The sequence below is a fragment of the Phoca vitulina genome, unplaced genomic scaffold (assembly GCF_004348235.1).
Source record: "Phoca vitulina isolate PV1807 unplaced genomic scaffold, GSC_HSeal_1.0 scaffold74, whole genome shotgun sequence".
Lineage (NCBI taxonomy): Eukaryota > Metazoa > Chordata > Mammalia > Carnivora > Phocidae > Phoca > Phoca vitulina.
Window position 1 is genome coordinate 5,459,178 of NW_022589777.1, and position 10,194 is coordinate 5,469,371.

At 39.2% G+C, this 10,194-nt stretch overlaps 1 protein-coding gene across 2 annotated transcripts; it reads left to right on the forward strand.

Annotated features, from left to right (window-relative positions):
• Window positions 1–1,337: 1,337 nt before the first annotated feature.
• TMEM126B (transmembrane protein 126B) lies at window positions 1,338–9,455 on the forward strand. 2 transcript variants are annotated; one of them, XM_032393549.1, is made up of 6 exons: window positions 2,080–2,167; window positions 4,772–4,855; window positions 5,281–5,402; window positions 6,377–6,570; window positions 7,860–7,971; window positions 8,243–9,455. In XM_032393549.1, the coding sequence occupies exons 3-6, from the start codon at window positions 5,290–5,292 to the stop codon at window positions 8,424–8,426; spliced, it is 603 nt and encodes a 200-aa protein (XP_032249440.1). In that variant the 5' UTR covers window positions 2,080–2,167; window positions 4,772–4,855; window positions 5,281–5,289; the 3' UTR covers window positions 8,427–9,455. The 2 variants fall into 2 exon arrangements, with proteins under 2 accessions (XP_032249439.1, XP_032249440.1); XM_032393548.1 differs by lacking the exon at window positions 4,772–4,855 and having other exon boundaries at window positions 1,338–2,167; window positions 8,243–9,450.
• Window positions 9,456–10,194: the final 739 nt, after the last annotated feature.

Below are 10,194 nucleotides of genomic sequence, written 5' to 3' on the forward strand. Positions count from 1 at the left end.
AAATTTTACTCTCAAAGGGAAGACAATTTAAACAGCAAATACCAGAATCAAGAAAAGGGACAAACATATATTATATAGGAAGCCTCATAGCCCACCTTTCTTCTTGACTGGCATTCTTGGGTCTTTCCACTGCCACAGGATCCAAGATCTCTTTTCAGGTTTCAACTTGATCCAGCTGGACTGAGGCCAAGAGCCAGGTAACTGTTGCAAACCACTTCACTGTTCAATTTTGAAATCCAGGCTGTCTGCTCTTCCAGATAGAGAAAAAAATGATGTATTTTTTTCCACAATTAAACTTTTGACACTGCCCACAGAGTTCAGAAAAAAATAACCTTGAGTTTTTCAATTTTTATAAAATATTTATTCTGTTAAAAAAAACTGAGAAAATTATTGTAAGCATAGAAAATGTTATTAAAACTCCTCTTCAGACATCAACATTTTTGGAGTTCAATGACTAACTCAATTAAGGCACAAACCAAATTTACACAGCTGTCTCATTACTCATGATCAAATTCAAAGATGAACTGGTTGATGATAAAGATCCTCAATTCTTCAGAGAAAAATTTAATCCCCTCCCCAACAAAAAATACTTTTAAAAACGTTTTTGACTCTGGTCTCTAAAAAGATGGGTGAGTTTGAACAGTTTTCTGGGGCAGAACACAGACTGACTGAAAGGCCCCTTTTTATTTACTGGACCAGAAGTTCCAGATCTCACCCCCTCAGTCAGACAGGATCCAGCTTGCTGTCACTTTCATTTTTTTCTTCTGTGCTCTCCAAGCCCCTCTGGCTTAATCCTTAATGCCCCTCTGATTCTGATCCTCCCATGTATTAACCGAGAGGATTGAAAAGAAGGAAAGCAATCCCTTGGCATGGAGACATTAAAGTGACAGTGCTACTCAATGGGCACTTGATGCAGGATGAGTTGGCGAAGCAGATTTCTTCACACTGGAGTCATTCACATCATGCCATCTCTTCGCATCCAAGCAGCTCCCTATCCGGCGAGGAAAAACACTGAGACTGTTCGAGAGAAGTCAAACCTTCCCCCAAAGGTGTTTTCTGAGACGATGTAGTAGTATTAGGCATGAGGGCACAAGCTGTGCAAACGGTCCGCGATTTCCTAAATTAGAGTTCTGCTGCTTGGCTTCCACATCCACCCTTTGAATCTCTCTCCAAACTACCCACCTTCCTTTTGCAGAAACGACAAGAAATCTCTCTGCTACCGCTGGCCACCCCTGCCCACACCCCGTTCCTATATAGAAGTGCACAGAAATGTCCTGCACCCTCCACGCGATGAAGTGTTTCCTCAGGCAGGAGAAACAGCAGCACTAGAAATTATATAACTCTCGAATTTGGCTTCTCTAAGACATGGAGACTGGAGGGTCGGGGTTGCTGGTCTGGGAGATACTGCTGGGCACTGAACGTGCACAAAAGGGCGCCAGGCCTCCTTGCAGCGCCCCCCACCCCGAAATATCGGCTGGCAAAGGGGTCTTCTTGGGAAGTGGGGGAATTTCTCTCTCTGGTGCCTTTCCAAGCGGGGTGAAAGGATGGAATATGAGGGGACTAAAGACTGGGAGAGGAGTCAGACCGCTGAGGGGGGAGAAGGCTAGTCGGGGCTGCTCTGGCGGCCGGTTGGGGGCTCTGGGGAGGAGGTGCCGGGGAAGCCGAAGCCTTAACACACGAACCAGGCCAGAGGGGAGAACTCCCTCAAAGAGTGAAAGGGGCGGGCAGGTCGGCCCCAGCTAACGGAGGTGCCCAGAAGAGAGGAAAGCGCGCAGCAACATCCCTGCGCTCGGACCGCCCCACGTACCCCCTCAGCAGGAGAGAAGAGGGAGCTAGGTTAACAAATAACTGGGTAAAGGAATATAGGGCTGGCAAAAAGGCGGGCCCACGGGCGTCTGGACCTCCTCGAAGCCAATGAGCGGCCCTCATTTCTGGACGCCACGCCCAATCACAGCCAGGATGGAGGGCGCGGCTTTTGACTGGATCGGGGAGGGCCGGGGCTGCAGGCTAGAGGCGTGAGCCAGCACCACTTCCCGCTTCTGGCGTTCTGGGTCCCCGCCCACCGCTAGTCATGTGATCCGCCAAAATGGCGGCGCTCGGCCGTGAGGCTGCGGCTGACTTGAAGGATGCAGGTGTGGTGCCGGTGAGAGCTGAGGAAGTGCCCAAGGTAGGCGGAAACCCGGGGCCGTATGAGTCGTGATTTCTTCAGCCTCAGTATATTAACGGACTCTTCTGAAATGATGGAATTTCCAAATCTAAAGAGAACAGCTTCCAAGTCCATGCAGGGCGCAGTGAAGCTCCCAGTTGTTATGGAAAGAGGCGGAGAGAAAGTAGGAGACCTAAAGTCTAGTCCCGATTGCTCGCAGTTTTTTCTCTTGTCTCTAGGCCTTTGCGCTAGCTTTCAACTTGAAATACTTCCGTGTAACTTCCTCCCCTCCCCACCCCTACCAAGTTGTTCTCTTGCATATACTCGTTTAAACGTCATTTACTTCTGGAAACCTTCCCACACTTCCCCTGGGTAGGTTAAGTTTGGCTTTTCTTATGCTTTTTGTTTGGTTTGGTTTCATTTCTATGGCACACTAATTCTGCCTTTAAATTACCTGCCTTTTTGTCCTGACCTCGGTTGGGTTGTGGATTTCAGAGGACACAACTGCATCTTAATTATCCTGGAGTCTGTCAAATACCAGGTGCTGTGTAAATGATGAGTATTAAATAAAATTCTGAAAAGTCAGGTAAATATTATTTTACACATAAAAGCAGTACAAAACTGTAAAATGCTTTGCAGACTATAAACCTGAATACATACACTTACTGGGATAATCGTGGTGACCAGTTGAGTGGCCTTGGACTAGTCAATTTTTAGATAAAATGCTGGTTATAGCTGATGGAGGGAGGTGGGTGGGAGATGGGCTAAATAGGTAATAAGTATGAAGGAGGGCACTTCTTAGCACAGGGTGTTATATATAAGTGATGAATCACTAAATTCTACTGAAACCAATATGAGACTATATGTTAACTAACTAGAATTTAAATAAAAATTTGAAAAAATTAAAAATTAAAAAAGTTGGTTATCACAAAGTCTTTACATTTCAGCCCTTGTTAAAAGTCTATCAAAAAATTACTAGTCTATTTCTCTGCTTTAATAACAGTGCCTTCCAAAGACTAGGCGCTAAATAAATATTTGCACTCAGTAAGTATTTGTCCTGTTTCAGTGTTTTAGAATCATAATACTGGGTGTCTGGGTTCCCTGTATAATGACAGTGCAGACAAGGTAGAAGGTTGGTACAAGGCATTGCCTGAGAGTTTTCTTTGTGGGAAGTAAGAGACTTAAATGAATTGGATGACAGCAAAATAAACATTTATTTTAAATAAACATATTATAAATTACCATGTTACTGGTCTTTGCCTTCATAGTACATTAGATAGATATAGAATCTCCCTTAGATATTACGATATCTTCCATTTTCCATTTAGATGTCCAGAATAGCCAGAAGATTAAATCTAGTCTATAAGAAATTGCTATTTATAATTTTTCCCTGTCCTCTCAGATATTTTAAAGAAAAAAAAATAGTACTGGCTTGAGTCCAGTTCTACAATGATGCAGAGCTAGAAACTTGTCCATTATTACTCATGGTGTAATAATATATGAAAGTTCAAAGGAGCCCATACCTTCAGAATGTTGATGCCATGGATGAATTAGCCTTTCATTAGTTAGGGTTAAGATTGGTACATATCACTTATTCAGCAAATGAGTATTACAGTGATGTTCAACAATTACAGCATGTGTCCACTGATTACCAGTGTCAGAATCATTTGGTCTATTAAAGTGCAGATTTCTAGACTTCACCCTACTCCTGTTGAATCCAGATATCAGGAGGGAGCTCAAGAGACTGCAATAAACCCCGCATGTGATTCTTATGCAAACTAAAGGTTGAGAATCACTGATTTATTATCTTCTGAGTTCATTATGCTTAATCCACTCTTAATTCTCTTGCCCAGGACTCTTGAAATTTGAGATCTAGTCTATGCCCTTACTATAAATGTCAAAATGGAGGTCAATATAAATTGTGAAGGACCATAATTTTTTTAATCTCTTCATCGGCTAATCTGGAATCCCATAATGCCAGTGTGGCAAAAGATTCAACAAATGTTATTGTTAAGACTTTACACAGAGACCCAAGAGTCTTACCCAAAGCAAAACATTCAGAAAGGATCCTTTCTTAGGATCCAGTTTTGTTTTGTTTATCACTGTTTTTTTACTTTCTGTTAAGATGCTACTGTACAAACCCTCATGGTCCCTTGACATTGGCAACTGTCTGTTCATACATCACACTTGGGACACAGGAACCTTCCCACCTGGAGCCCAGTGCCATGGGTCCAGGCTCCCTGGTATACTACATATAGTTTCCAGCAAAGGCTGTGCTTCTGCTCCAGGTGCTCCTAGGGAGCTGGATATATAATTTATATAATCCAAGGTATTGGGGCACCTGGGTGGCTCAGTCGTTAAGCGTCTGCCTTCGGCTCAGGTCATGATCCCAGGGTCCTGGGATCGAGCCCTGCATCAGGCTCCCTGCTCTGCCAGGAGCCTGCTTCTCCCTCTCCCACTCCGCCTGCTTGTGTTCCCTCTCTAGCTGTCTCTCTCTGTCAAATAAATAAAATAAAATCTTAAAAAAAAAAAATTATAATCCAAGGTATCCATCCATGAGCATTACTTCTTCCTAGCCTGGAACAGTGTCCCTCTCTCTGATGTTCTCTCTCACTATTCTCCAAGGCAATCCCTGCTCTCCTCCTTCTCCAGGAAACTCAACATAATCTCCAAAATGAGCTTACACTTTCATGAGACAGATGTCAACAGGTAGGTGTTGTTTCCTTCTAGCTCTGAAAAAGCTAGAGCAAGAACTACAAAGGACCTGGCTACCTTTGGGGAAAACTGTAAGAAAAACAAAAACTCAGTATCTCAGTAAGTTATCCTTCTACACTAGGTCCTAAGGCAAGACAACCTTTCTGAACCTCATTTTTCTCATCTATAAAGGTATAAAAATAGAAATGATCATTATTCTACCAATTTCTCAAAAAGCTATTGTCTAGCAGATAATAAGAGCTACTAAATATTGATTGAATCATTGACAAAGTATGTGAAAGCAGATGACATTTTACTAGGATCTAAATGGTTTTTAATCTGAATCTAAAATTTATAAGATGTATCATTATCATTTATTTATCATTTATCATTATCATTTATCATTAGCTATTATGGTTATGAAATTTTGTGTTTTCCAGGACATCAGAATGGCAACATACACACATGGTCAGCCCAGTCTTTCTCTAGGAGATGCAGAATTCAGAAGACCAATGGTCATCGAAATCATAGAAAAAAAATTTGAATATCTTAGAAAAGAAAAGTAAGAGACACACCCAGACTGAAAGTCAATAACTTTATTTGCACATCTTCTGTATTGCCATTGTTTCTGAGTATCGAAGATCCTATTAACTTTATTGAGTTGGTTATAAGGAAAGTTTATGAAAAAACTGGAGGGAAACATAGATGAAAATAGTGGTTTGTTGGAATATTGGGACTGTGGATAATTTCTTTTGCTTCTTAAAAAAGAAAATGCCCAAAATTATTGTTGAAATGTTATTTGTACAATAAACATTTTTAAATTAAAAGCAATGGAGAACACCATTTCGGGAGCTACTTATATTTAATTGATGTTCAATTGTAATTAAATTCAGTTTAGAATTGATTAACTCAGCACAGTGCTGAATTCAAAAAGGAATTCAGATTCCATGATGTACGTATAGTCTCATATTACCATTTCAACTTAGATTAACAGAGCTCAAGAATAAAATAAAAGGACGTTAATCTTAGACCTTAGATATTTCTGAATTTAGGTATGAGTCAGAATCAGTAAAACTAGATCTGTCAAATCTCTTTGCATATCCTAGACAAATTATTTGAAATATATCTGCACTAATTAAGAAATAGTTATTTGCTAGAGGGCCTAACCAAATGTAAATAACTTTGTTCATATGACTTAAGCAAATTAATCCTTTTAGTAGCAAAAGCAGTATTCTTAGATATCTCATAAATTTGGCTATATTAGAACATATTCATTTTTATTTGTGGCCAAAATTTTCTTACAAGAGTTTAGAACCACTCTAGGTGATTTCAGAAAGAGGCTTCTATCCTCTCATTAGAATGCAAGTTCCATGAGAGGTGGGATTTTTTTTTTCTTTATTCACTGCCCCATCCTCAACACATAGAAATATTGGATGTTGAGTAAATATGTAATAATAAATGAATACCCAGGAAAGGATATACCCATTAAGAGAATATTACGTTGAATGTAATTTTTCTCTTTGTTTTTCCTATTAGGACGTTAAATATATATGGCACAGTGTTCTTTGGAACAGCAGCTAGTCTCTCTGGAATAATGGCCAACTTCATTTTCAGACACTGCTTCAAGGTTAAACATGATGCTTTGAAGACATATGCATCACTGACTACACTTCCATTTTTGTCTACTGTAGTCACTTATAAGCTCCTTGTAACGGACGCTTTGTATTTGGGTAAATTTAAATTCATTAATGTATAATGTGTTTATGTTTAAGTAAAATTACACCTTAACATATCCTGTTACTACTGTTGATAATGATCACTAACGCTTGTATATTGCTTTGCCACTTAAAAAGTACCTTCACATATATTGTCCTATTTCATCCCCACAACAGTCGTCCTGATTAGGCAGCGCTAGTAGTATTGTGTCCTCCTTACAGACACACAGCCAAAGCTAAGACATGTTCAAGTGTGCTAAGAAACAACATAATATACTGGGGAAAAAGCAGGCTTTGGCATACTACACATGATTTCAGATTCTGCCTCCTACCTTAAGTTTTGTGACAATGGGCAAGTCATTTAATATCTGAGCTCAGTTGTCTAATCTGTAAATTAGGACTACTAGTACTGTTGTGATGATTAAAATACTATATGTGAAATGCCTAATGAGATATCTGGCTTATTGTGGGCTTCTAATGTTACTTCCTGCCTCCTCCCCTTAGCTTAAGTTTCATAACTAGTAATTGATGGAACCTCTAAATCCTATTTATCAGGTCTTAAATATCTCTTTCCCAGGGAAACCTTCTCTGATTCCCTCAGTGTAGGTTAGGTTTCTAGATACATTCTCTATTCATTTTACCTTCAAAGCATTGTGCACACTTAAAAATTTATTTTTTTTTTAAGATTTTATTTATTTATTTGACAGAGACACAGCGAGAGAGGGAACACAAGCAGGGGGAGTGGGAGAGGGAGAAGCAGGCCTCCAGCAGAGCAGGGAGCCCGATGCAGGGCTCAATCCCAGGACCCTGGGATCATGACCCGAGCCGAAGGCAGACGCTTAACGACTGAGCCACAGAGGCACCCCAAAAAATTATTTATTTAAATATTTGTCTTATTCTTTCCTGGTGGACTCACCTAAAGGTTAGAGATTGGGTCTCTTCTATGCAACATTATATCACTAATACATGCCTGACACATAGACAATAAAAATGTGTTAACCTAGAATCCAGATGTCTGGGTCTAATAGTTTAATATTTTTCATTATGAAATTGCTTTCTGCAACAATTATAAGATATATATATATATAAGAGATAACACCACTTACGTTAAGTATAATAAAAGTATTTTTCAAACATGGTGCATTTAGTTTATCATGTGCCTTAGACTAAATTTCTAACATTCTTTCTTTTGTTTCACTATGATTGAGGACAGTACAGATAACTACTCTGTGAGGACACAAGACTGTCTTAATAGTTCTTATCCTGAGTTTTAAAAGGAAACCAAATTTACTTTTGTTCTCCAGGCAATATAAGCCAGGAAAATTGTGTTCTGAGAAGTTCACTGATTGGCATAGTATGTGGCGTTTTATATCCCTGTGGTTTGGCTTTTTCTAAAAATGGACGCCTGGCAGTCAAGTAAGTCCGTCTGTTTGTTCCTTTTCTTCCTTCCTTCCTCCATTTTTTTGTTTGTTTGTTTTTTTAAATGTTCATAAACGTTTCTTATTCTTTAGCTGCCAATGACACATTTTAATTAGAATGTAGTTTGGTACTTCAAATAGCTAGCTTTAAACCTTTTTGCTATCTACATGAAAGACCGTAGAATAGAAATTATCCATTTGGGGGAAATCAATGAACTTTTCATAGAAAATACATCCAGAAGAAGTTCTTAATTATTTTTCCTTTTTAGGTATCATACTGTTCCACTGCCACCAAAAGGAAGGGTTTTACTTTACTGGCTGCTGCTTTGTCAAACAGAGATAAAAGCTATGATGATTCCTCTAGTCCTTCAGACGGTATTTGGAATATTTAATGGTCTACAGCATTATGCAAGATTTGGAAGTACACTTGAGAAAACTGTACATGAAGATTAATCAAAGAGTGAATGGATACTAAATCAGCAGAATGGGTTTTTTTTATGATGAGGACTCAGGCATTGCTGAAGCAGTTAAAAGTAACTCTGGACAGTTTGTTTCTGTTCCTTTTGCCTGGTATACAGCAGGTACTCAATAAATATTCAGTAATTCGGTATTTAAATGTAAGTTTCATCTTTCTTCATTGTGTGTGGAAGTGGGTTTGAGACGTCAGGGTTTGCTCTATACATTTATATATTCATTCATGAGACATTTATTAAGCACCTTACATCTCAGGTACCATGTAACATGTAATAAGGAATGGTCCTTAACCCAGAAGGAACTCACAATTAGAAGAGAAATTTAAAATGTGAACACATAGCAAGAGAAGGTTTGAGAAGTACACAAATAATTCTGTGAGCACATTGAGGATATGGCTATTAACTACTTGGGCAGAAGGGAAAACTAAGGGGAAAAAGTGACATTTGACCTATATTTGGAAGGAGCAGTTGAAAGTTTGTAAGAAAGCAACACATAGAAGTTAACATACAGCCCATTCCTCTACCCTACACTCTTAACTCTATATACTTTTCTGGCCTCTTATCATTTACAAATGTGCTGTTAAAGGAACTTTTATTGGGTGCCTATTATGCTGTGCATTAATATAGATATCAGGCGTCCAGAGATTCAGTCCCTGCCCTCAAAAAGCTCAGAATTTAAGGAAAGAGATTACAGCATACTTCTTTAAGTCTTCGAGAGCATTTCTTTATCTCAGTTAAGGAAATGAGCACTGTCTGATGAATAAGGCACAGAGTGGAGCCCCACAGTTCATTCTCCTTGTCTTAACCATGTATATCTTGAGATAGGATTTGGTCATCTGAGGCCCCACGCAACCCAAAGCAAAATGGAAGTCTTACCAAGGTGCTTTATGACATCATAGATAACAAACTGGGATATACCCTAGTGCTAATGAAAAAAATTAAAATAAAACTAGCTAGTTCTCAGAATAATTCATTATACTTGAAACTGAGGAAAGGGCAGGTGACTAGGGGGGAACTAAGTCAAACTGATAACTGGATCAATGGTATTCATATTTTAACTCTTTAAAAAAATTATTATACAAAGATGATACATGAATACCATCTCAATGTGACATATTCAAATGACCCAGAAATATACAGAGCAAGATTTGAAAGTCCCCCTTTTTCTTCTCCATTCTCCATAGGGACCCACTATCAAGTTAGCATGCCTCTTCCCTTGCAGTATTCTTTTGTAACAACATATTTTTTAAAATAATATTATCCATACATACTGAAAATTAATTTTGACTTCACTATGTGTCTTGGAGGTATTTTCAACTCATTACATATAGGTCTAACATGTTTTTTTTAGTGACTGAGTAACATTCTTGGTGATTCCAGTATTCACATAGGTGATCTTTCTTTTTCTTTTTTTTTTTTTAAAGATTTTATTTATTTATCTGAGAGAGAGAATGGGAGACAGAGAGCATGAGAGGGGGAGGACCAGAGGGAGAAGCAGACTCCCCACTGAGCAGGGAGCCCGATGTGGGACTCGATCCTGGGACTCCAGGATCATGACCTGAGCCGAAGGCAGTTGCTCAACCAACTGAGCCACCCAGGTGCCCGCACATAGGTGATCTTTCTAACACCCTGGTCTCTCTACCCAACCACTCACTCCCATGGTCATACTCTAGAACTGTGCCATCCAATATAACAGTCACTAGGCCACTTGTGGCTACTGAGCATTTGAAATGTGACTAGTTTAAGAT